Source organism: Ovis canadensis, chromosome 3 (assembly GCF_042477335.2).
Source record: "Ovis canadensis isolate MfBH-ARS-UI-01 breed Bighorn chromosome 3, ARS-UI_OviCan_v2, whole genome shotgun sequence".
Lineage (NCBI taxonomy): Eukaryota > Metazoa > Chordata > Mammalia > Artiodactyla > Bovidae > Ovis > Ovis canadensis.
The window spans coordinates 139,754,736-139,780,972 of record NC_091247.1 but is presented as its reverse complement, the minus strand read 5'-3'; the positions used below and the strand labels follow the sequence as shown (position 1 = coordinate 139,780,972).

The following is a 26,237-nucleotide window of genomic DNA, read 5'->3' as shown; positions in this document are numbered from 1 at the left end:
GGATGTGTCCTTTACCAAAGCAAACTCCTCAACCTGAGTGATGATGGGAGTGGAAGGGAAAGGCAGACAACAAGGCAAGAATTCTGAAGGCCATGAGCCAGAGTAGAGATGGGGTAGGGTTGAGGAGAGAGAAGTGGATGGAAGGTAGTTTTCTAGAGGAAAGGAGGAAGAAAGATGCTTGCTTTTAGATTATTACTCTCCAGGGCCACTTGGAAGAAGGATGGAGACTGACTGGGGTGAGGAGAATGGCATGGACGGAAGACTAGGGGAGACAGAGGGGAGAGGAGGGAAGTGGAGGACAGTGGAGGAAAAAGAAGGGCAAGACCATGGGAGAATAGTGGGGGGACACTCCATGGTGGAAGAGCAAAGGAGGTTCATGGGGGAAGGGGCACAGGTCTAGACTTACATAAAGGGTAGGCTCCAGCTCTAAAGAAATGAGCCCTTATGGGGCATGGACATGGGCTGGAGGATGTACAGGGGCTCAGCCTGGTTGGTGGGAAAGGACCTCACCAAGGATGGAGCTCCTGAGTCAGGCTTCCAACTCTGCCAGATTCTCCAGGACTGCCTTTGGCCCTCCCTCCTCTGGTGAGCTCTCATGGACAATTGGTCACTGTCCCAGGCTGTCTTGGCTGAGGGGCAGAGCTCTGGCACACCTCTTGGATACCTGCAAGCCTAGAGCTTTGGTATCTTCCAGATGCAGAGTTCACAGGCTGCTTCCCAGTCTGCTGCCATGCAGCAGAATGACATGGGCCCTGCTTTGGAGGTCTCTGTTTCCACTGGTTCTCCACTGTCACAGCATCTCATGATCCCATCCTCTTCTGCAAGGGCCCTCAGATTGCCCCCACTGTCTACTCTCTGAAATACCTCCATGCACATCTTTTTACCAACACTGTCCCTCCTGCTGCTTTATGAAGCCTGTCCTCACCCTTTCTAGGGATCCATTCATACCTTTCTCATCAGACTAACTGTATTTCACACTGTCCCAGAATGGGCACTGTCAATAGGCATTGAGCTCCTGAGGATCTGATGGTATAGCTATAAACAAACTCTCTTCAGCCTTCTGCCTTTTCTCATGAACTTCTGAACTTCTGGGTCTGTCTTCCCTGTCAGATCAGGAGTTCCAGAATCCATAGTTCCTTTCTCCTCTTAGTGCTTTCCTCTCTCCTTCCAAACTTAAGATAGGGTTCATCATATTGCAGGGATACATCAATCACAAAATTCTTGAATCTAACAACAAGATGTTACCTTGTCTAACCCACTGTCCATCTTGGGGCATCGGCTTTGCAACATCCTTCACAGGAGCAGGATGGACTAGAGGGAGTCTTGAAAAAGAACTTCTCAGTGTTAAAATTACCGGATTTACCCCTTCTCTCCAGGCATCCCTTGAAACAAGATCTACTTGGGCTAAAAGAAGAGGCTCTGATCTCCAGATATAAAGGTCTTTTGATTCACCCTGTCTCCACAAACATGATGGCCATTCCAGAATAAAGAATGTTTCTCTTTTACATAAAGCTCCCCTAAATGGGAGACATAATGCAAGCTCCTTAGGAAGGCATGACTATTTGCCCTCCTTCTGGCAAGTTTTTCTTCAAATCCAACTTCCATCTGTCCAGCCACAGTGGAAGTCCTGCTCTCTTTAGAGTTCCATCATACTTGGATGGATTGTCAGCCTCAACCCCATGATATCCCTGGGCTACTGATCAATCAGGAGGTTTTGGAATTAGGCCCCCCCCCAAAAAAAAAATCACCATTAGACAAGGTGAATGAGCATGTCATTGATTTGTGGCTAAAGATTTCTGATGGTCTGTTATGGCCAAATAAGGAACACAAATTTATCAATTATAACAGATAAAAGACTTTTTGGACTGTACAAGCTTTTCTTTTCACCCAGTAGTGTAGTAATCTGAGGATTGGTGACACTTTCCCTTTGCCTAAGAAGAGAGATTCTCATTGGGCCTTCCCTCAGGTAGTTGGGCTTGAGGATGGACCTTTGATTTTGTGTTCTTTTTCAGGATAAAGGAAAGGTCTCCAGTTCTACTTGCCCCTAAGACTAACCACATGGTAGAATAAGAGTTGATAACATTTACTGAGCACTTGCTATGTGCCAGCTGTTAAGAATTATCCATGTATTTAAAAATTTAATCTGTCTATTCTGCCTGCAATGTGGGAGAGCTAGGTTTGATCCCTGGGGTGGGAAGATCCCCTGGAGAAGGGAAAGGCTACCTACTCCAGTATTCTGGCCTGGAGAATTCCATGGACTGTATAGACCATGGGGTCACAAAGAGTAGGACATGACTGAGCGACTTTCACTTCATTTCACTTCATTATTCCTTTAAGATAGGCATCATTACTGGGTATTTTACATATGTGGTTTAGTAATGTAGGTAGGTATATTCCATCAAACCTGCTGATATATCCACAGCAGCAGCAGTAGCAACTACAATAATAACACATATCTCTACCTCTCCATCAAACCTGACATTATAACCACAGCAGCAGCGACACCTACCACTAATATGATTACATCCTTAAGAGTGTGTCAGGCTCTATTTTAACTGCTTGACATGGATTAATTCTTTTAATCCTTATAAAAACTATATGAGGTAGGTAGCATTACCCCTGTTTTACAAATCATGAAATGAGATAGGGAGAGGTTAAGAAATTGCCTGAAGTTATATAGCTAGAAACTGGCAAAGGTGGACTTTGAAACTAGGCAGTTTGGACTCTGGGTCTGTGTTCTTAACTGATAAGCCATGTATTTAAACTTTTTAGTTCCAATTATAGTAAGAAATAATTTTTCATAGTGATTAAGCGCACACATATGTACATATCACTATTGAAATAAAAGATCCTGAAATGTTTTTATTGCGCATGCTACACTCTGATGTTTCCTACTATATTCTGCTCTACTTGATTTTGTCCTAACCTGTTTCATTAAAACTCTGGTTGCTTCTATCTGTGGGTCACGATGTGAACTCTGAGAAAATGCAGTCCCAGAGCCTCTTGCTTCTTAATGATTACAACAAAGCACATCTGCACAGTGCTCTGGAGTTTACTGAGTGCATGAACATCTCTGTAATTCTCCAAGGCATCCCTGGGAAGAAGACGCTTAATCCATTTCCCGGAGGAGTGAACTACCTTGCCCCCCTAGATCACATAGAGCTAATCATGGAAGAGCCCTGGTTCCTACCCTGCCTTTTAGGGTTCAAGGACCAATCTAACTATGTTGGATGGATGGCTCACACCAATATGGATTTGTTCTGACAATATGGATTAGCATCTTCCAATCCTATTGACAAATTGCTGTAAAAGGAAGGATGTTGCAGGGTTGTTAGAACATGGAAAGCAATACAGGATCGGGGGGTGATGGCAGGGGGCTGGATGCTCCCCCTATATGGTTCTCTCTAGAAAGACTCCCTTGTATTCTGAGCCAAAAGCTATAAAGACTTATAATAGCTGTGTCTACCCCAGTCCTTCTGGGCCCTGGAGAAACCATGGAGCCTGGAGGTGAAATCGAGACAGGCTATCCTTGCTTTGGGCCTTGTTGGAAATGGTTGGGCATTCTTAAGACCACTGAGCCAAGGTGTGCCCCCTTAGGCCTCATGGAAGATCTGTGGGAGGGCATGCCTCCTCTCAGCGCAGGCTGACAAATAAGGTCTAAGAAGCGGACTTGTCAGGTGCAAGTGGAGGTGGATGCAGGTGTGTATGAGCACGTATGAGTATCTGTGAGATTGTTGATGGGAAATCCAGCATGTGTGTGTGTACATGTGTGTGTGAGAGAGAAACAGAGAGAGATAAGATACAGAGAGGTGGCTGATGGGTGCAGGTGAGGAATCTGGGAGCAGGTGTGTGAGGCTTTGCTGCTGTAAAAACAGCCATCCCTGTGAAGGAAATCACGGAACGATCTCAAGTTGATCTCTGTTGATCTTACGCTCTCCCAGTGTTGCAGTGCCGATGTGATCAGCACCACGGACAGCGGCATGAGCACATCAAATGGGTGGTACGAAAGAAGCCGCAGCCCCGCCTTTCCCCGCCCTCTTTTCCAACGTGAGTCACCGCTCCCCTATCCTCAGAAACCTTTCGCCACCTGTGTATGAGGAGTTTGGGGTGGGGTGAGGAGAGGTGAGCTGGCCCTTTGAGGACAAAAATTGTGCAGTTTAGGGTAAAAGGCCATAAACATCTGGCAGCATCTGGCACCCAATTAAGCACATTAAGGAAGGAGCAACAGCAGCTAAACAACCCAAGCCCATAAACACGTCTAATTGCTGCTAACACGTGGATACATCAGGCTCCAAACATATATAAAGGCCCAATGATGTCCAAGAAGTGAACTCCTCGTCCACTAGCCCTCCATTAGGCCATCTGCCTCCTGAGAGCCTCCCGTGCCCCAAAGCAGCACCATGACTTGTGGATCTTACCGTGCTGTCCCAGCATTCAGCTGCGTCTCCGCCTGCGGACCCCGGCCCGGCCGCTGCTGCATCACGGCCGCCCCCTACCGCGGCATCTCCTGCTACCGCGGCCTCACCGGGGGCTTCGGCAGCCGCAGCGTCTGCGGGGGCTTCCGTGCCGGCTCCTGCGGCCGCAGCTTCGGGTACCGCTCCGGCGGCGTGGGCGGCCTCAGCCCTCCCTGCATCACCACCGTGTCAGTCAATGAGAGCCTCCTCACGCCCCTCAACCTGGAGATCGACCCCAATGCGCAGTGCGTGAAGCAAGAGGAGAAGGAGCAGATCAAGTGTCTCAACAACAGGTTCGCTGCCTTCATCGACAAGGTGGGTGTCCTTGATCACACCCTTCCTGAACCTTCCCTTCCTGGGTGGGCACTCAAGGGTTAGTCAGGGTGCAGGAGATATTCGGTCCAAGTGAGCCCCCAGGCTGATGGAGGAGATGGACACACATCCAGGGCACAGACAGACCAGAGAGATGAGTCTAGAGCAGGGGCTCCTGATTAGAGTTCTGTTATTATATGCAGCCTCTGTCCAGACAGGCAGGGTCCCCACAGACAAGGACAAGGCTTGGAACCACATGTCAGAGAAGAAAGCATACATGCAAACAAGACTCAAGAAATGCACCTAAGATACAGGAACAGGACCACAGTTCAGCCTTCAAATATTTGTCCTTGATTACACCTGTTCTGAACCTCCACCCCCACACCCCATGCCCAAGTCCCAGCTGGGCACTGATGGGGCAGTCAAATGCAAAAAGAGCTCTACTTAGCTCCTGATCACATGCCATCTAGACTCAGCAGGTCAGGATAACTCAGTTCACCTGAGAAGTGAATGGTCTTTCCAAACACCTTGCTCTCACCCTAATATAGAAAATATAAACATGATCACTATCTTGAAATCCAGAAATTGCCTTGTCTCCCACTGCCCCCTCTGTCTAATTTCTGCTGAACTCCTGGTTTTGGAGTTTACTATAAAGCAGTCAGTACACTCCCCAATCCCCTCTATCCCCCAAATAGGCTTTGGGGCAGTAGGAGCCATCTGACCCCTTCTCCCACCCCAAATGGCAGGTGCGCTTCCTGGAGCAGCAGAACAAGCTGCTGGAGACCAAGCTGCAGTTCTACCAGAACCGCCAGTGCTGCGAGAGCAACCTCGAGCCCCTGTTCAGTGGCTACATCGAGACGCTGAGGCGGGAGGCTGAGTGCGCAGAGGCTGACAGCGGGAGGCTGTCCTCAGAGCTCAACAGCCTGCAGGAGGTGCTGGAGGGCTACAAGAAGAAGTGAGTGTGGCTGGGGGTGATGTTGGGCACAGGAACTGGACATGGATTCAACCCACTGGACGAGATTGGAGAATTTCAAAGGGGATGTGACCATGCAGGGCAAGTTGGTGGTATGCAGCAGGATCTTCCCATCAGGCAGTCATTGCTCAGACGCCTGTGAGTAGGGCCATGATTCCCTAGGAGCTCTCTCCTCCTTCAGGCTTCTCTTCTGGAAGCCTGATCACCCAGCAACAGTGCCCTGTGCTCTGTGGGGAGGAGGCTTCTGCATTCTCCCAGGCCTGGCCCTTCAGGCTCCCACCTGTAGCACCTGGATGTGATATGAGTCTCAGCGTCTCTCAGGGCTGCCAGGTGCTGGGTCTCTGGGTGTCCCACTGTCTAGCTTGCTCTAATGCTGATGGCCTCTGAGATTCATAGGTCCTCCCCCAGCTGAGCTAGGTTGGACACCCAGGTGGGGAGAGGCTGGGGCTGCAGTGTCCCAGACGGGCTGTTGTCCACTCCTAGCCAGGGCTGAGTCCTTATTTTCCTCCAGAGGTGACCTCAGAGCAGTTTGGGCAGCAGGGCTGTGAGGTTCTAGAAGAGTCACCCCCTGGATCCGTCAATTCCAAGTGGAGAGAGAATCATAGACACACCCCAAGTCCAACCAGAGAGGACCCAGCAGGGCTGCCAGGGATCTGGCTGTGTGGGAAGGTCCCTAGTGTTGTCCCCTTCACTGGTAAAATGTGGAGGGGGCTCTGGGGAGACCTGCCCTGTCATGATTCCCCTCTCTGCCCTCTTCCCCAGGTACGAGGAGGAAATTGCTTTGAGAGCAACAGCCGAGAATGAGTTTGTGGCTCTGAAGAAGGTGAGTAACATGGGATCGGGAAGCAGAGCCATGAAGGATTTCAGAATGACAGGCTCTCATTGTGGAGAACAATGGTCTCATCTTCTTTGGGGAGCAGTGACTTTGCCAAGTCAGGATGGGAAATTCCCATAGACCAGGTCATGAAAGGCACATCCAAGGCTTTGGCCAGGGCAGTAACCTTGGACAATCCACTAACACCTTGCCCTGAAGCCAGGGTATAGCTGAATTGACCTCTGGATGTTCTGTGGTGTTTCAGAAGTAGTAGTCTGTGGCTGGGATTCCGTGGAGGCATGGTAGCTTCAGTCTCTCTGTAGCTCATCCCTCTCTCTGAGGGATGGTGTCCTTTCTAGTGTTTCAGGAGTCTGGTTAAGAGGAGGGGCACAGTCCCAGGATCTAAGGGAGGATGGAGCAGAGCCAACAGTGGCCAGGTGGAGTCTTGGTGAGCTATAGGGAAAGAGGGAAAGGTCAAGGTGGTTGAGCGAGGGAGCCAGTCTGGCAGGCTTTTTGGTGCAGCGAAGGGGAAAAGGAGAGCTGGAAAGTGAGAGGTCTCAGGAAGGAAGGGTGAAAGGTTGGTGGTTCATCTCCAAGGCACAAGGCATTTGTTCTTCGAAGGGGAGGAGGTTATGAGATGCCTTCAGGGAAGGGCAGCATGGAGATGGGACAGGAAGAGGAACACAGGGAATCCTTGCCTCCTCACCTCCTTGTAATGGGTGAGAAGAGAGAGGAATTTGGGGTGATGATGATCACCAGGGGACCCCTTTGCTCAAAGACTCCCCATCTTCCCAGGATGTGGACTGTGCCTACCTCCGCAAATCAGACCTTGAGGCCAATGTGGAGGCCTTGATTCAGGAGACCGACTTCCTTCGGCGACTGTATGAGGAGGTGAGTGATTGTAGCCCTGGCAGAAACCAGGATCCGGAAGAGAGGGTGTTGGTTTGGGGTCGGAGTTGGACAGGAGTTTGAGCAGGAGCTACAGTCCATGAGGCTGTCACAGGGGGGCCTCTGGGAGGCCCAGGGAGATCAGGAGAGCTGAGAAGGCTTGTACACACTGTGGTGGGGGAAGCCAAGGTGTAAACAAGACCCTTCCACCCTCCCGCCCCACCATCTGCAGGAGATCCGAGTTCTCCAAGCCCACATCTCAGACACCTCGGTCATCGTCAAGATGGACAACAGCCGGGATCTGAACATGGACAACATTGTGGCTGAGATCAAGGCTCACTATGATGACATTGCCAGCCGCAGCCGGGCCGAGGCTGAGAGCTGGTACCGCAGCAAGGTGAGTGCTCCAGGACACCTGCCTTCTAGACATGATGGAAGGGATGTGAGGCATACAATAACAAGGCTTCTTTTGTCTGGCAATTTGGATTTCTAGAGATTCTGACAGAAGTGCAGACAGTTCTCAGGTTATAGTGGGAGGACAGGGCTGCATATATGGTTTCACAGGCTGTGCACTGGACATCTGTAGTGTCTTGAATGGGTGGAATGTCCTGTCCTGAGCTTCACAAGCCTCTCTGCTTCCCACCAGTGTGAGGAGATCAAGGCTACAGTGATCCGACATGGGGAGACCTTGCGTCGCACCAAGGAGGAGATCAATGAGCTGAACCGCGTGATCCAGAGGCTGACAGCTGAGGTCGAGAATGCCAAGTGCCAGGTAGGAGCTGTTTGAGGCCCACCCAGGTTCCCACAGGCCCAGATGGATCTCACCATCGATGTTCCAGTCCATTTGCACGACTTGAGACCAAGGCTGTGGTCACTCCGGGTGATCCAGGTGATGAAGGGGAGAGATTCCTGCTGTGTGGAGAGACCATAACCCACCTTGTTCTCTCCTGGGCCCTTAGAACTCCAAGCTGGAGGCTGCAGTCACCCAGGCTGAGCAGCAGGGCGAGGCAGCCCTCGCTGATGCCAAGCGCAAGCTGGCCGGGCTGGAGGAGGCCCTGCAGAAGGCCAAGCAGGACATGGCCTGCCTGCTCAAGGAGTACCAGGAGGTGATGAACTCCAAGCTGGGCCTGGACATCGAGATCGCCACCTACAGGCGCCTGCTGGAGGGCGAGGAGCAGAGGTGGGTACTGTAGGCAAATTTCTCTCCCAGCCCTGCCTGGGTTCTCATCATGTGGTGTCCCTGACTTTCCTACTTGACAAAGCTCCCCATCCTGCAACTGGACAGGTAATTTGAGTAATTTCTTTAGGTATGTTTCTAGCCCCATTTCAGTTTCTCATGCCCACTTAGGTGCTGATCTGGGATTGGTGCTTTTGCAAATCTGTTTCTCACAGCCCAGAGTCAAGGGCATAGTAATTGCTGTTCCTGAGGAGCCCTGTCTGGGCTAGGTCGCCTTCCTTCAATAGTGATTCTTCTCTCCTGGCCCTCACTGCACATGCCCCTCAGGGTTCCAACTCTATTCTCAAACTTGGCCTTGGCTCCAGCCCTGGGAGTTCAGATTTCCTCCCAATGACAGCGTCAATAGATGATTTTATCAACACACACTTATATATTCTAAATATATAGTGCCTTTGCCTAAGTGTTTGTTCATTGCAGCAAGTGAAATTAAGGGTAGACAGATAACAGGGACTGGTCCCTTGAAGCAGCTGTAGCCTGCTCTGGGCATTTTTCTTGTCGCTTCTTTTGAGCACAAAGGGAGACCCACTGGTCATTAGAAGTCTATGTTCAGGTGGAGGGCGGCTGAACCGCTTCTGGGAGGACAACAGTCACAGGCTGTGCCCTTTGGTTCTCCCCCTGGAAACAGAAGGGTCCATCCCTCTGCCCCAGACACTCTTGGAATGAGCTCAGGAGCTCTGCTGTGGATTCCCTAGGAAACATGGGCCTGGGAAGGTAGATTGTGAGCGGCAGACTGTCCTTGTTTCTGAAGCTGATTAAGACAACCCTTTGCTTTGGTCTCTCAGAGGGTCTTTGTTTTCCTTAAGGAGACAGCATCGCGTAGGAAGGAAACCCAGGTTGGATGGAGTTAGGTGGCTGGAGTGGCACTGGTTATTTCCTCTTTCTGGGCCTCAGTTTATCCATTTGTTAAGTGAGGGACTAGATGTAGCTAATCTCAGAGTCTGCTCTCAATGGGTTCTAACATCCCATTCATTCATGCAAGTTATTTATTGAGCCAAGCATCACCTGGGGGCACTTTCGATTCTGCAGCGGGGGAAAAAGGATAGACAAAAAAATTCTGTCCTCTGGAAGCCCATGCTTTAGTGATACCAGTCAGACCAGATTCAGGAATTTAAATCTGCTGCTCCTCGAATACATTTACAAGTCAATTAGAACGGAAAGAAACAGTAGGAGCTACCATTTCCGAAGCACTACCGTTCCTGATGGCAGAAATCAGGCACTTACAGGCACAGTTTGAGTTCATCCCCGCAAAGTTCAGGGAGTAGATTTTCCCCAGGAGGCTGGCTGTGTGTGTGCTAAGTTGCTTCAGTCCTGTCCGACTCTTTCCTACCCAATGGACTGTAGCCTGCCAGGCTTCTCTGTCCATGGGATTCTCCAGGCAAGAATACTGGAGTGGATGGCCATGCCCTGCTTCAGGGCATCTTCCCGACTTAGGGATCGAATCCGCAGCTCTTATGTCTCTTGCATTGGCAGGCAGGTAATTTACTACTAGCACCACCTGGGAAGCCCCTAAATCCGAGGTTGCTCAGCTAATAAGGGCTAGAGAGAACCCATACAGTGACCCGGGGCTACCGCTTAATGGCGCCTTTCCGGGGCAAGTGCTCAGAATGAGGGCGGGGGACCTCACCTTTCACCTTGGCTGTGTGGACCGGCGGCTTTTCAGGGCGCTGACCTTTCTCTTTTCCTTTGCCCGCAGGCTGTGCGAGGGCGTCGGGGCTGTGAATGTCTGTAAGTAGCCCGCCCCTCCCCATTCTCCAGCCGGGTGGTCACAATGCCTTTAGGGAGGGGGCACGTTCGCCGCCCCACGCCGCCTGGCTGGGGCAGTGTCTGACCGCGTCTCTGCCTGTTCTCCCCGCATTCAGGCGTCAGCAGCTCCCGCGGTGGCGTCGTCTGTGGCGATCTCTGCGCCTCCGGTGCTGCCCCTGCCGTCACCACCAGCGTCTGCAGCGCCCCCTGCAGCGGCAACGTGGTGGTGGGCACCTCTGACGTCTGCAGCCCCTGCTCTAGGGTGGGCGGCAGCATCCTGGGCTGTAAGAAGTGCTAAGGTCGCCTTCCGGCCCAGCCAGGCCCTCGCTCCACCGGAACGCCCCTCCCGTTGCACCCCCGCCCCCCCGCCCCGGGGCCGCCCGCGGGCCTGCAGGGTCCTTCTTCCCTGCTCCCTCTCTGCTTCCTTTGCGTGCCATCTGCCAGGCACCTGAGCCCCGGGGAGGCTGGGGCGCACCCTGACCTCTTTCTGTAGCCTTTCCTAGTAGTCCTTTTGCTGTCTTGAGGATTCATGCCTTCTTCTGCCTTCTGGGTTTTGCTGGATTCTTTGGTCCTGCCTGATCCCCTTCACCTAATCTTGGAGGAACGGGGGGGACAGGCCCCGGAAACTCCAGATCTGCACATCGTGGGGTACCTGCGGCATGGACGTGGGGAACACTGGCGGTGGTTTTCCTGTAACTCTTTGAGGGCCGTGCCCTGTGGGAGGGGAGACCATCACCTTTCAAGGATGCCCGCGAAGGCTTCTACGAAGCTAATGAGTCAACTGCCTGCACGCTCTCTTTTGTCTGTCTCACTCTTTGCTTCCAATAAACTAATTGTGGCTGATCAGACCTGGTGCCTCAGAGCCTCATAAATGCCAGGGCCCTCCTGAGATAGGTGCTTCCTGCCAGAGATGTCCTCAGGACCTCTCATGCACTCAGTTATTTTTCATTAGGTGAAAACGATGTGGTAGAAGCTGCCCACCTGGCCTTGAGCCACCGGAGCCTTGAGAAAACGAGAGAAGACCCCTGGGGATGGAGAATCCCTCCCTGCCTTGTGTGGTCATGGGTTTCTCTAGACCAAGGATTCTCGACTTCAACACTACTGACATTTTGGGCTAGAGACTTCCTTATTGGGGGGGCAAGTATCCTGTGCATTGGAGGATCAGTGATTTGCTCACAGTTACTGAACTAGTAAATGACTGAATCAACATTCAAACGTAGGTTTAACCAACTCTTTAATACATCATTTTACTTAGGGAACCAGAAGGGCAATAGACAGCTGAAACCTCCCTATAATCCAGTAGGTATCATTATTCCACTTTAAAGATGAAGAAGCTAAAATTTAGTGAGGATCAGTGACTTGCCCACTGGCCTCTACCCACTACATGGCAGTAGTAGTCCACCCTCCCCCAGCTGTGACAACCGAAGCTGTCCCTAGACATGGCCAGATGTGCCCTACGGCTTCTCACCCAGCGTGATCCTTCTGCCAACCTGCCAAGGACATTCCTGGAGGGGAAAAGTATGTGGGTGAGGGCAAGAATGAAAGGAAGGCATGAGGGACAACAGTGTGAGGGAGAGGAAGAGCTCCAGGTTGAGGGTCAGGAGAACCAGGCTTCTAATTCAGAGTCCTGACTCTGCCATTTCCTAGCTGGGTGACTTTGGGCAAGTCGCTTCTGCCCTCTGAGCCTCAGTTTCTTTGGCTAGAGAATGAGGGATGGTGGACACTATTCCTAAGGCTCCTTCTGGCTCCCTAAGTAAGATTGTGTATTTAAAGGAGTTTGGTTAATACAAGCCTATGTTTGAATGTTGGTTCAGCCGTTTCCTAGTTCTGTAATTGTTGGCAAGACACTGATCGTCACTGAACTTTATAGTTTATTCATCTGTAAAATGGAATAATGACACCTACTGGGTTGTAGGGAGGTTTCAGGTATCTATTGCACATAACATACCGCTCCAAAATTTAGAGGCTTGAACCATAATGCTTTATTTTTTCTAATGATTCAATAGGCTTACTGGGCAGTTCTTCTACTTTATGTGATGTTGTTTGGGATGCTAGGATGTCTGGAAGGTCCAAAATGGCCTCATTTCACATGGGTGGATTTGGTGCTGGATGTCATGGACAGAGGAGCTTGGCAGGCTACAGTCTATGGGGTCACACAGAGTCGGACACGACTGAATGACTAGCTAGGAGTTCAGCTGGAGCTGTTGGCCAGGACATATCAGTCAGGAGACAATCATTTGAACAGATGAGGTTTAATATAAAGAATTGTTAACTGTACTAGGTGATTGAGTCATGAGAGTTTGGCTAGTAAGAAGCAAGAAATCTAAGCATACAGGGGCTGCAGTTATAAGGAGCAGCCCCTACCTCTAGACCTAAGGGAGCGCACCCAAGGAAGTGGACCCCAATGCCAAGATCCGGACCTCAGATCCAGGGAAAACTAGGGAGACCTGTTTGTGAAGACGTGTCTCCACCTCAAAACCACCCGAGGGGGATACTGGAAACTGCTGACCACTGTGCACTGCAGGAGAAAAGCCTTGGCAACACAGGAGAAGTTCTGGAGAAACTGTGGGTGCTGCAGGAGTCTGCCAGGAGGAACCTGGAGCCAGGAAGGAAAGCCCCTTCCTCTTGCGCTCTCTCTCCATCACCCTCTACTGACAAGCTCAATCTTGTTCCAGTAAACAAAGGAAGGTATTTAAAGGGCCCCTCTAAATTTTCACAGAGCAGGCCATGGCAGGTGAATCTGGAGCTGACAGACAATGCATTGATAACTGGAGTCCAGGGGCTTGCTTCTCCTCCATATGAGCCTTTCTCATATAGCTGCTTGGGTTCTAAGAAGGAAGGTAGGAAGCAGAAGCAGCCAGGCCTCTTTAGGATTGAGCTCAGAAGTTCACTTCCACCATATTCTACTGGCCAGAGCAGTCACAGGGCCAGCTCAGGCTCAAGGGGAGGGGAAGTAGACTCCACCTTGTTCTGGCTTATATGTGGACAGAAGAACAGAACGGCCAAGTCTTCCTGTGGACACCAGACCCCACAGTATGCCCTCTGGTCACAACAATTCATGTCCCTTCCACAAACAGCATATGCTAACTCCTGCAAAGATCCCCCCAAATTTCATCCAATTATTACATCAGCTGGAAATTCAGGATCTCACTGGTTGGATTAGATCCATTAACACATGAGACTCTTGGGATATGGTTCTTTTATTGTAGCTCCTCCATTATTATCTACCTCAGGCTGAAGTCTTGTGAATTAAATGACAATTATTTATGTCCACCACACCTATCATGCAATCACCATTGCATTCAGTTATTACAGAATCCTAAATCCCTGGGAAGGAGGTGTTACAATCCCAGAGCAGAGTCCAGAGTCACTTCCCCAAAAGGTCAGAACTGAAAAGGCCCTTTGTAGAGCTTCTGGGGGTAGGATAGCCACAATCTGCACTTCTGTTTAGAAAGAGGAAAAATTTGACACAGTGAGAAGTCCCTGATTCATAACAGTTCTAAGTACAGTCAGGCACTCATTGCTAATTCCTCCTGTTGCAGAGACTGGGAGTGTATCTGATTAGTGCCTAATTTTGCTCCCTGGAATTGGTTCTCCTCTGCCCTTGTCTCTATCCTTTGGAATCTTGGCCTCACCTTTTGTACCATCCTTTCTTTTCCATGAGAAACAACTCATGTGTTCTTAGCCTGCTTCTTGTCTGTAGGAGGTTAGGAGCCCAGAGGCCTCTTTTCACTTTGAATGGTTTCTGTTCCTTGGAGTTAGATCTGCTATAATTCTTTAAAAAATTTTGTAAGGTGTGAGGTGGGGCTCAGGGCCTCAGGACTTGAAGCTCTTACAGAAGTTGAATATACAATGTCAGTCCTGTTTGGTCCCTTGAGCTGGTAGCTGGAAGGCAAATACATCACCTCCAGAGGTGTGGGGGTGTCCCTGGGCTCCTCCAGGTGGCACCTGGACAACCTCCCAAGGTTACTACAGACTCCTTGCTAAGTCCCTGGGAAGGAGGTGTTACAATCCCAGAGCAGAGTCCAGAGTCACTTCCCCAAAAGGTCAGAACTGAAAAGGCCCTTGTAGAGCCTCTGGGCAGGCCTCAAGTTTTAAATATTGATTTTTATGGCATATAGTTGTTTTACAATGTTGTATTAGCTTCTAGGGAAGAGGAAAATGAATCAGCCACACGTAATACATACATATATGTCGTCCCTTTTAGATTTCCCTCCCATTTAGGACATTGCAATGCATGGAGTGCGGTTCCCTGTGCTATACAGTATGTTCCCATCAGCTGGCTATTTTATACACAGTATCAATAGTGTATATGTGTCAATCCAATCTCTCAGCTCCTCCCATCCAACCCCTTTCCCCCTTGGAAGCCATTCATTTGTTGTCTACATCTGTGTCTCTATTTCTGCTTTGCAAATAAGATTATCTATACCACTTTTTTGGATCCACGTGTATGCATTGATATACAATATTTGTTTTTCTCTTTGGGGCTTACTTCACTCTGTATGACAGTCTTTAGGTTCATCCTAAAAGACGATGCTGTTAAAGTCCTACACTCAATATGCCAGCAAATTTGGAAAACTCAGCAGTGGCCACAGGTCTGGAAAAGGTCAGTTTTCATTCCAGTCCCAAAGAAAGGCAATGCCAAAATATGTTCAAATTACCACACAGTTGCACCGATCTCACACGCCTGTGAAGTAATGTTCAAAATTCTCCAAGCTAGGCTTCAACAGTACGTGAACTGTGAACTTCTAGATGTCCAAGCCGGATTTAGGAAAGGCAGAGGAACCAGAGATCAAATTGCCAACATCCACTGGATCATAGAAAAAGCAAAAGAATTTCAGAAAAACATCTACTTCTGCTTCATTGACTATGCCAAAGCCTTTGACTCTGTGAATCACAACAAACTATGGAAAATTCTTAAAGAGATGGGAATACCAGACAGCCTTACCTGCCTCCTGAGAAATCTGTATGCAGGTCAAGCAGCAACAGCTAGAACGGGACATGGAACAATGGACTGGTTCCAAATTGGGAAAGGAGTACATCAAGGCTGTATATTGTCACCCCGCTTATTTAACTTCTATGCAGAGTACATCATGCAAAATGCTGGGCTGGAAGAAGCACAAGCTGGAATCAAGATTGCTGGGAGAAATATCAATAACCTCAGATATGCAGATGATACAACCCTTGTGGCAGAAAGCGAAGAGGAACTAAAGAGCCTCTTGATGAAAGTGAAAGAGGAGAGTGAAAAAGTTGGCTTAAAACTCAACATTCAAAAAATGAAGATCATGGCATCTAGTCCCATCACTTCATGGGAAATAGATGGGGGAAACAATGGAAACAGTGACAGATTTTACTTTCTTGGTCTCTAAAATCACTGCAGATGGTGACTGCAGCCATGAAATTAAAAGATACTTGCTCCTTGGAAGAAAAGCTATGACCAACCTAGACAGTGTATTAAAAAGCAGAGACATTACTTTGCCAATAAAGGTCCATCTAGTCAAGGCTATGGTTTTTCCAGTAGTCGTGTATGGATGTGAGAGTTGGGCCATTAAGAAAGCTGAGCACTGAAGAATTGATTCTTTTGAACTGTGGTATTGGAGAAGACTCTTGAGAGTCCCTTGGACTGCAAGGAGATCCAACCAGTCAATCCAAAAGGAATTCACTCCTGAATATTCATTGGAAAGACTGATGCTGAAGTTGAAGCTCCAATACTTTGGCCACCTGATGCGAAGAACTGACTCATTAGAAAAGACCCTGATGTTGGGGAAGATTGAAGGCAGGAGGAGAACGGGAAGACAGAGGACGAGATAGTTGGACAGCATTACTGACTCGATGGATATGAGTTTGAGCAAGCTCTCGGAGTTGGTGATGGACAGGGAGGCCTGGCGTGCTGCAGTCCATGGGGTTGCAAAGAGTTGGATATGACTGAGAGACTGAACTGAAAGGCCCATCCATGCCTCTAGAAATGACCCAATTTTGTTCCTTTTTATGGCTGAGTAATATTCCATGATATATTTGTGCTGTATCTTTATCCATGTCCCTGTTGGTGGGCATCTAGGCTGTTTCCATGCTCTGGCTATTATAAACAGTGCTGCTATGGATACTGAGGTGCGTGTCATTTTGAGCTGCTATTTTCTCTGGTTATATGCCCAGTGGTGGGATTGCTAGGTCATATGGTAGCTCTATTTTTAATTTTGTTAAGGGGCCTCCATATTGTTTTCTATAGTGTCTATATCAACTTACATTCCCACCAACAGTATAGGAGGGTTCCCTTTTTTCTACCTCCTGTCCAGCATTTATTGTTTGCAGATTTTTAAATGATGGCCTTTCTGACCCATTTGAGGTGATACCTCATTGCCGGTTTGATTTGCATTTCTCTAATGATTAATAATGTTGAGCATCTTTCCATGTATTTTTGTTGGCCATACGTATGTCTTCTTTGGAGAAATGTCTATGTGGATCTTCCACCCATTTTTTAACTGGGTTGTCTATTTTTTTTTATATTGAACTGTATGGGCTGCTTATATGTTTTGGAGATTAATTATTTGTTAGTGCTTCGTCTGCAAATATTTTCTCCTATTCCGAGGGCTGGCTTTTCATTTTGTTTATGGTTTCCTTTGCTGTGCAAAAGCCAGCTCTCAGTTAAGAGGTGTTCAGGGCTCCCAAGTCAGAGCAGGGGAATGATGAGAGACACTGAGAGATGGGTCACAGCCAGATTCACAGGACTGGCACGTCATGGTCGAAAGTCTTGACTTCATCCACTGTCAGATCTGTGTTTTGGAAAGATGCCTCTGGCTGCCGCACAGTGTAGACTGGAAGGGAAGACCAGCAGGTCTCCAACCAAGATGGTGACGGCCAAAATGTGGATGGTAGCAGCAGCAGAGAGAGGAAAAAGATGGATGAGAGGAATACTTAGGAGGTACAAAGGAGAGCACTTAGGGGTTATTTGGTTTTGAAGGGGAGAGTTCAGGCCTGGACAGATCACAGAGGCTCAGATTTGGGCAGCTGTGATGATGATCTTGACAGGTGAGGCAGGAGGAGACCCCAGTGCAGGGAATGAGGAATAGTCAGTTCAGCTGGAAGGTCTGTTGGGTTGGAAGAGTCTCCAGGACAGCCAAGTGGAGAGGTCTTGGAGGAACTGGGGCTAGTGGGTCTGAAGCTGGGGAGTGAGGTCAGGGCAGGGGAGAGCCACGGGGACTTGGGCTGAAGGATTTGAACCTGGGAGGATGTTAACCGTGGTGGTAACGGAAGGCAAGGGGTGGAGGTAATTGTCCAGGGAGTGTGCTCAGAGTGGTGAGGGAAGGGCCCTGAGGCATTTTCATGCTTGAGGGTGAGTTTGCCTGGGTGAGGGAGGTGAGCCAGGGAAGAGCTGATAGCCTGGACTGCAGAGCAAGAAAGTGAAAGACCAGAGACTCAGAGTTCAAGAGAGGGGAAGGGGTGAGGGTGATGGGGAGCAGAAGGGGCTTGCGTGAGGAGCCAAGGAACTCTAGACTCCAGGAGGGAGTGAGGAAGGTTCTGGGTCCTCCAGGGAGAGTGTGGTAAGCTGGGTAGGAAGGTCAGGGCCTGAGGAAGGACCAGCACTGGGCTCTGGGATAAGGCAAGGCAAAGGCAGACAAGGAGAGGGCCAGTGGGAGGGAAATGGGCGACACAGGAGAGGGGTTACTACAGGCCTGGTGCTTCCAGAATGGGGCTGGGGCTCCTCAAGGTCTTCCTCCTAAGACCCCCCAGACACTTCCTGAACAGAGGACATGCAAGGTCAGGCCACACAGGGGGCAGGATGGAAGCTCTGAGGTATGTGGGGGTGAGGGCAGCGAGTGGGGCGGTTGGGAGAGTCAGTAGCCAGTACCCCCTTACCAGCTACAGGGCTTTGCCGGGAGGCTGTTCCAGGTGCTGGGGAGGGGTGCGGAAGGGGGAGGGGCCAGTGTCAAGGGTCTCATCTCCCCTTGTTTGGTGGGCAGCAGTGGGGATGAGGTGGGATGGGGTCTGGGCTGACACAGGGTGGCCCCCTGAGGTGGCTGTTGGCACTTGTGACTGTTACTGCTGTGGTGCATTGTGTGGTGGAGGTGGGGCAGCAGCGTGAAGGTGTGCCCAGCAAGCACGGTGGGTGGGAAGGGGGCTAAAAGTGTGCACACAAGTGTGCGCACACACACACACTAACACACATACATAGCCTTCCAGCGGATTCCTGTGCCCTCCTTTGAGTCCCTCCGAAACCAGTCAGAGGAATAAGTCCCCAGCTACCCCAGACCCAGAGGTGAGACTGAGGAAGGTCAGCACTGCCGGGCCAGGGGGAGGCCGGCATTGTTCGGGGACAGGCCCTGCAGGAGCACAGGCTGAGGGCAGACCAGAAGCACTCCAGTCCTCAGGCCTTCTCCCTGGGCTGGGGTGCTCACCGGTGCGTGGGGCTCACTCCCAGAAAGCCAGACATCACAGCACAGAAAGCGGGTCCACCGGTTTATTAGAGAAACGGCAGGGACAAGAGGCCAGAGAGTCAGGGGACATGGGAAGGAGCGCTCTTCTTCCTGGGCGAAGCCAGAGGCCAAGACAGCGGAAGGGAGGAGTCCCTCCCCAGGCTGCATCCCCTTCAGGTGCGACAAGATGAGCAGAGCAGAGGCTGAGGGGAAGGAGGGCGTGGTGTATTCTCAGAACACGAGGGGGCCAGCTACCGAGGCGCTGCTGTTCTCAGCCAGCAGTGGCGGCGGTGGCATGTCTGGCAGGCCGAGGGGCCTCTCTGGCTCTCCCTGGGGGCCGCCTAGCACCTCCCCAGGCTGCAGGAACCCCCTCCGCAGGTGGTGTTGAGCTGGCCGCAGGGCCCGCACAGGCCGGTGCTCACCGCCAGGTTCCCGCTGCAGGGGGCGCTGCAGACGCTGCCCGTCACCGGCCGGGAGCCCGACACGCAGAGGTCTCCGCAGACGACCCCGCCGCGGGAGCTGCTGACACCTGCGGGGATGAGGGCTGTGTCAGGAGGCCTGCTAGTGGCCACCGCATCTGGCCGCCTTCCTCTGGCCTCTCTTATCTGTTCAGCCCTCCCAGGAAGGACACAAAGGGCCTTCAGTTGGTGTTCTGAAGGTGTGGACGGAAACTTAGCCTGCAAATCAGGAGCCCTGGCTTCTGGCCCTGGATCTCCTTTGTGGCCTTGGGCAAGTCCCTTCCTTGCTCTGGGCCTTAGGGTCCTCACTATACAAGGTGAGGGTTGTACTGCGTGACATCTGAGGTCCCTTCCTGCGGTGATCTTTTTCCGATCTCATTCATACTGTGAGGTTCTTCCTGTTAGCTAACCTCAGTCTCTCCTACTGTATGACTAACCTACTCCCATTTACTGAGGGAATTCTTTGAAACACTCCTCCTGGTATCTCTATACACTCATAGCCAGGACACTCTTATTGCCCAATCTAGAATTTTCCTATTCATGGCTCAGAATACTTACAGACATTCACAGCTCCAACGCCTTCACACAGCCTGAGTGGGGAAAAGGTGAATAAGGGAAAGAGAAAACAGGTTAGAATAAGATCCTCAAGTTTCCTCTGGGTGCCAGGATGGGTCAAATGGGCTATTTCTGGCCTATATTTATGCCCTTGTGTTAACATTTATAAAGTGATGTTCTGGCAGTTGCAGCAATGCCAGGGCACACTATTTAGCAAACAGAGTATATATTGAATTTCATCCTCACTTGCCCCTCAGTTGGCTGCTTTTGTGCAGTGCACAGCTGGAGCAACAATACCTGGCATACCTGGCTGGGCTCAGCTTTAGGAAGAGGAAGTTTCTTTTGGGGAGTCACATGAGGCCAGGATCAGAGTTTGGCCAGCATCTCCACACTAGGGCAGGATGACTGCCAAGAAACCTGGCAGGGAGTAGATCTCGCAAGAGCTGAGGATGGAATAATTTGAGGATGTTCTGAACTGGGAGGCAGGGCACCTAGGTTCTAAATCTAGGAAGGCCCTGGGCTCTCTGGGACTCTGGACATTGCAGTGGCCCTGGCCCTCATTTCCTCTCTGTATGCTATTGACCGTATTCTAGTCCTTCGAGATACAGGTTTCAAAGAGCTCAGAGTCTGGCTTGGGACCAGTTCTTAGGACTGAGACTAGGATGAGGAAAAATCAGAAGTGGGCAGACCTATGCAAGTGGAACTCATGCGGCAACCGAGATGATCCTTACCTCTGCTCCTCGCCCTCCAGCAGGCGCCTGTAGGTGGCGATCTCGATGTCCAGGCCCAGCTTGGAGTTCATCACCTCCTGGTACTCCTTGAGCAGGCAGGCCATGTCCTGCTTGGCCTTCTGCAGGGCCTCCTCCAGCCCGGCCAGCTTGCAGCGGGCATCGTTAAGGGCCACCTCGCCCTGCTGCTCAGCCTGGGTGACTGCAGCCTCCAGCTTGGAGTTCTAAGGGCCCAGGAGAGAATAAGGTGGGTTATGGCCTCTGGGTCTCTGTGTCCATTTCCTGGATGTGTCCAGTCTCTCCACCCAGATGAGATCACCCCAGGAATAGACCTCTCCCTCTTATCACCTAGGGCTCCCTGGATGGCCATAACCTAGGACTCAAGTCATCCAGATGGGCTGGAGAGTGAATGGTGAGATCCAGCTGGGCACACACACTGCCGGTGGGACCCTGGGTGGGCCTCAAACACTCCTTACCTGGCACTTGGCATTCTCAACCTCAGCTGTCAGCCTCTGGATCACGCGGTTCAGCTCATTGATCTCCTCCTTGGTGCGGCGCAGGGTCTCCCCATGCCGGATCACCGTGGCCTTGATCTCCTCACACTGGAGGAAAGCAGAAAGGCTCGTGAAGCTCAGCATATGACATTCCACCCACTCAGGACAACGTGGATGATTTTCAGGTGTACAGTGCTCAGCCTGTGCAACCATACATGGCAACTCAGTCCTGCCACTGTAACCTGAGAACCGTCTGCCCCTCTGTTATCATCTCTAGGGATCAGAATCCCTGGAAAAAAAAGGTTTTTCTAATTATATATACCTCAAGTCCCTACCACTGCTGTGTCTAGGAGGCAGCTGTCCTGGAGCACTCACCTTGCTGCGGTACCAGCTCTCAGCCTCGGCCCGGCTGCGGCTGGCGATGTCATCATACTGGGCCTTGATCTCAGCCACAATGCAGTCCATGTTCAGGTCCCGGCTGTTGTCCATCTTGACGATGACTGAGGTGTCCGAGATGTTGGCTTGGAGAACTCGGATCTCCTGTGGATCGGGAGTCAGGAAAAACGAAGTATAAGCAAGTTATCTGAGCTTTTCCTCACCCGCCAATGGCTGTAATCTCTTAGGTCCATCTGGAGCCAAAGTCTCTTTTGGAGTAGACAATTCCCTGATGAAATTGCATCACTTTCCATACAGATAGGAAATCCCATTTAGAAAAAAGTGCAATTACTTCTCAAATGTTTGCTTTGGGGATTTTTCAGGCCCCTGTAAATCTTGTCCCTGCAGCCAGCATGCTGGGGACACTTCCTTGGGGTCCAGGCCCCTGTGTGGAGACCCATTTCTTGTTCTCATGGACCATCCACAGGCTCCTGGCTGCCAGAGAAAATCTGAGCTAGAGAAAATGCGGTCAAGGTGTTTGCCTGGGCTTTGGTTTCCCAAGGCACAGCTGTCCTAGAGGTCGTCACCCTTACTAATTCCGTGCCCCTTACTAATTCTGTCCCGTTTTGCTTCTCCATTCCTCTGCCTAACCCTTCAGTCTCATCCTGTATTTCTGCATCAGTCGGCCAGTGGGAGGGCTGGACAGGGGCTCAGGAATGCCCACCAGGATCAAGAACCCTCTCACCTCTTCATACAACCGCCGCAGGAAATCAATCTCCTGGATCAGGGCCTCCGAGTTGGCCTCTAGGTCCGACTTGCGGACGTAGGCGCAATCCACATCCTGTGTAGGGTTCAAGGGGCCGTGAGATGCAAGGTCACTCTGCGGGCTTGGCTGCAGCGTCGCAGGACAGAGAGGACAGGGTGGCCAGGGGCTCAGGGAGGGGCTTGGCTCACGCACTTACCTTCTTTAGAGCCACAAACTCGTTCTCCGCTGTGGCCCGAAGAGCAACTTCTTCTTCATACCTGAGGGGTATGGGGAAAACAGGGCCCCTTCTGAGCAACTCTAAACTTGACCATGAAGCATGTAAGCAAACAAGCCTGATTCCCAGCTCCCCCCTCCACTCGTTTCCCCACCTCCAAAAGAAATGGGGTGGGACCAGGGAGGAATCAGGTGGTTAGTCCAGGCCTCCTGGGATACACGGGACTATTGAAACACCCACCTTCACATCACCTCTGGGCTCCTCAGTGGGGTGGGGGTGGAGGCGGGGCCGGGGCAGGATCTAGAAGCTGTGTGTGTGCATGTGCTTGTGTGCACGTGTGTGTGTGCGTGTGTGTGGCTGGGGCTGGGAGGTACCTTCTTTTCTCACCCAGGTCTGCATTCCCCTTTCCTCTGACTCCTCCCCTTGCCCCTGGCTACAGGTGGTAGGAGCTCCCCTCTGTCATCCTCCTCCTGGCTCAGCCAAGAGATGTGGAGCCTGCTGCTTCCTGCTGCTCTGTGGGCAGAGCCAGAGGCAGGGAGCACGGTGGCCTGGCAGCACCCAGTGTGCGCCTTCGTATTCCGTGTCACTCTTTGTCATCGGAGGTCTCTGTCTGTGACTCTGCCATCTCTGCCTACCAGGGGACTGCAAGCCCCACAAAAACACGAGCTGGGTCTATCACTCGCCCCTGGATTGCTATCACCCTGTCCAGATCTGCCTGGTGCCTGGTAGGTGCTCAGAAAGTGTTAGCTGAGTGAAGGGGTGAACTTCAAAAGAAGGTCCAGGACTTTGAAAGCTAGACTCAAAAGGATCAGCCATGTTAGTTTTTCTGGGGTCCTAAGAGAAGAATCTATGGGTAGAAGAAAGGGAGAGAACATCATTTCCCTGACCTGCTGGTAGGAAGTCAGGCTGAGCTCCATCCCCAGGGGGCCAGGACCCACCCATGGAACCCATGTGCCTCGAGGAGGGGCAGAGGGCACAGGCTCTTCCTGATCATCAGGCAGAGACCCAGCCACAGGTCTGGACGCTCCCCTGTGCCTGGAGCCACTTTCAAGCCCTTCCCGGAGCCGGTGCCTTCCCACACTCACTTCTTCTTGTAGCCCTCCAGCACCTCCTGCACGTGGTTGAGCTCCGAGGACAGCCTTCCACTGTCAGCCTCCACGCACTCGGCCTCCCGCCTCAGTGTCTCGATGTAGCCCTCGAACAGGGGCTCAAGGTTGCTCTCGCAGCACTGGCGGTTCTGGAAGAACTGCAGCTTGGTCTCCAGTAGTTTGTTCTGCTGCTCCAGGAAGCGCACCTGCCGCACAGAGGCAGAGCCTGAGAACCTCTTCTTGTAGGACCAGAGGGCAAGAGGCAGGAGGGTCCCAGCACCAAGACCCAGGATCCCTAACTCTCTGACCCAGAGTCCTCAGAAGCATTATGTCCCCTCTCTTTAAACCATGTTAGGGCTTCAGTGGCTCTCCTGGAATTCCTTCCTTGGAGCTAATGTCAGTCTCTTCTAAGGCAGTATACCTACTGTCATGGAAAGCACTAAAGCCATGCAGAGTCCAGACCCTGCTGCTCTTGTTAATAATGTGTCCTTGGGCCCAGCACTTAACCCTTGTCCTGAGTGCCTGCCTTGCTGAGAGTTTAATGAGCCCTGTTGCAGAAAAGCACACGAATGCAGAATGTCTGCTATTCCAAGACAGGTGTAACTGTCAGCGTGCGAATGAACAGGTCAACCTTTTTAGAAAAACCAGCTGTAAAAGTTACCAAATAAAGTATGTGCCAATAATCAAAATCCTATGACAACAATGCAATTAGAATAATAGTCACCTGGACTATTAGTGCAGGGGTGTGGTGTGTGCCAACCCCCTTGTTTTACAGATGAGGAAGTTTTATAGGATTGAGAGGTTCCCTAACTGCCTGAGATCTCATAGTGGCAGAAGAATTCCAACTTTGATCTTCTGCCCTGCGGGGTGGGGGTGGGGTGGGGGGAACTTGCTTCTCTTACTACAGTAATTGCTGACAATTGTGCCCAAGAGAAATTTCACATCCATTCTTCTTCCATGAGGTTGGCCCACCACCCCATTCAGATCCTTTTCTGTAATAACTTTGCCACTTTCCTGTAAGTCCTTTCTTGCGCTACTCTTGGTCTCTCATGCTCTTAAGAGCTCCAGATCCTTTTGGCCCTTCCTGGTGGGTATCTCTGTAGCATGAATTCTCACAAGTTTGGCTCTGGATAACCTTCTCTGGCCCCAGAACTTTTTCCTCAATGAAGCCTTCTCCCCTGGCCCCTTGAACCACTGCCTCAGGGCAGTTGCCTGGATTCAGTGGAGAAGACTTGAGCTGGACACTGACATCTGCAGATGGTTTCAACCAGACCACATACTACCTTCCTCTCCACAAGGCCAAGGAGAGTGGGGACCAAGTCTGTTGCTCACCCCTGGATCCCAGGCACAGAGGCATGGACAAGCCACTCTGGGCCCTGCTCAGTGGCCAAGTAACTAGTGTTATATCAAGGGCTCTGTGTGAACCAGGAGATTCCTTCTGGGCAGTCTTCCAGTATCGCAGTCACCAGCCCTGCTTGGACACGGGGAGTACTTCCTTGCCAAATAAGCAGCTGCTGGTCCTCAAATGCATTGAACACCCACACAGCAGCCCTTTGCTCACAAGATGTTATCTCTCAGCACTAGAGTTTCTGCCCTTAGCTCTGCTTCTGTGTTTTCCGTTTGTCTCCCCTATTAGACGAGGCAGCTTCTGAGCATATTCTTGTCTTTCTGTCTGTGTTCAAGAGGCGTGACTTCCTCTCCCTTTGGCCTGAGGGTTTCTGTGGGCATGTCTCTGCCTCCTTCCTCAGTGCCCAGCTGGGGTTCTGAGCATGGGTGGGATTCAGGAAAGGCATGATCAAGGAGACTCACCTTGTCGATGAAGGCAGCGAACCTGTTGTTGAGACACTTGATCTGCTCCTTCTCTTCTTGCTTCACGCACTGAGCATTGGGGTCGATCTCCAGGTTGAGGGGCGTGAGGAGGCTCTCATTGACTGACACGGTGGTGATGCAGGGAGGGCTGGGGCCACACACACCACCAGAGCGGTACCCGAAGCTGCGGCCGCAGGACCCGGCACGGAAGCCCCCGCAGACGCTGCGGCTGCCGAAGCCCCCAGTGAGGCCGCGGTAGCAGGAGATGCCGCGGTAGGGGGCGGCCGTGATGCAGCAGCGGCCGGGCCGGGGTCCGCAGGCGGAGACGCAGCTGAAGGCGCAACTGCCGAATCCAGAGCCCACAGTGCTGAAGCCACAGGTCATGTTGGAGACAGGGAGGTGTCTGGACAGTGGAGAAGCTGGCAGAGGACTGAGCCAAAGGCCTGTGCTCCCTGAGCTGTGGCAGGCCCTTTTATGCACCAGGGTAGCTGGCAGTAAAAGGGGCAGCAAAGAGACAACAGCTGCATTTTATTGGCTTGGCATCACCCTGGCCTCTTAAGAGCCAACTGTTTGCCTATTCAGTAGAGCTGTGTCAACAATCTCGGCCTCAGGCCTGTTTCATCTTCAAAGCCGTTTACGAGCTTCTTCTCCCCCTCCCATTGCTACTGGAAGTGGAGACCTCCTAGAAGTATCTAGTTGGACTCCATGCTCTGAGTGCAGGCGATAGTTGCAGTGACCTGGGGTAGAGCCTGGTCCCCAAATCCTTTTCTGGAAGGCACAGGGCTGGACCATGGGCCCTGGACCTCTGACCTGGCCTTGGGGTAGAGTGGTTGGCCTGTCCCATGAGGGGGTTGGCTTGTCCTGAACAACCTCTCGTTATGGGCCTCTTTGCCTTTATCTCTTAAAGTATGTCCCATC

General features: G+C 51.3%; 2 protein-coding genes across 2 annotated transcripts; one reads left to right on the top strand and one right to left on the bottom strand.

Annotated features, from left to right (window-relative positions):
• The first annotated feature begins 4,400 nt into the window (after nt 1-4,400).
• Nucleotides 4,401-10,719, top strand: LOC138438198 (keratin, type II cuticular Hb1-like). The gene is made up of 9 exons (XM_069586392.1): nt 4,401-4,769; nt 5,513-5,721; nt 6,502-6,562; nt 7,349-7,444; nt 7,674-7,838; nt 8,088-8,213; nt 8,401-8,621; nt 10,372-10,403; nt 10,538-10,719. Exons 1-9 carry the CDS (start codon nt 4,401-4,403, stop codon nt 10,717-10,719), a joined length of 1,461 nt encoding a protein of 486 aa, XP_069442493.1.
• Nucleotides 10,720-18,862: 8,143 nt separating this feature from the next.
• On the bottom strand, nt 18,863-25,748 carry LOC138438197 (keratin, type II microfibrillar, component 7C). Its single transcript, XM_069586391.1, has 9 exons — nt 25,320-25,748; nt 23,508-23,716; nt 22,405-22,465; nt 22,188-22,283; nt 21,443-21,607; nt 21,050-21,175; nt 20,577-20,797; nt 19,849-19,880; nt 18,863-19,361 (listed from the first exon to the last, which is right to left on the bottom strand). The coding sequence occupies exons 1-9, from the start codon at nt 25,701-25,703 to the stop codon at nt 19,174-19,176; spliced, it is 1,482 nt and encodes a 493-aa protein (XP_069442492.1). The 5' UTR covers nt 25,704-25,748; the 3' UTR covers nt 18,863-19,173.
• Between the last annotated feature and the right edge of the window lie 489 nt (nt 25,749-26,237).

Bases quoted from the DNA above. Each gene is read 5' to 3' on its own strand.
- LOC138438198 (XM_069586392.1), top strand. From the start codon at position 4,401: ATGACTTGTGGATCTTACCGTGCTGTCCCAGCATTCAGCTGCGTCTCC. The intron at 6,563-7,348 runs GTGAGTAACATG...CCATCTTCCCAG, and splicing joins AGTTTGTGGCTCTGAAGAAG to GATGTGGACTGTGCCTACCT. The intron at 8,622-10,371 runs GTGGGTACTGTA...CTTTGCCCGCAG, and splicing joins CTGGAGGGCGAGGAGCAGAG to GCTGTGCGAGGGCGTCGGGG.
- LOC138438197 (XM_069586391.1), bottom strand. From the start codon at position 25,703: ATGACCTGTGGCTTCAGCACTGTGGGCTCTGGATTCGGCAGTTGCGCC. The intron at 23,717-25,319 runs GTGAGTCTCCTT...TCTGTGCGGCAG, and splicing joins TCGCTGCCTTCATCGACAAG to GTGCGCTTCCTGGAGCAGCA. The intron at 20,798-21,049 runs GTAAGGAGTGTT...CTGGGCCCTTAG, and splicing joins TTGAGAATGCCAAGTGCCAG to AACTCCAAGCTGGAGGCTGC.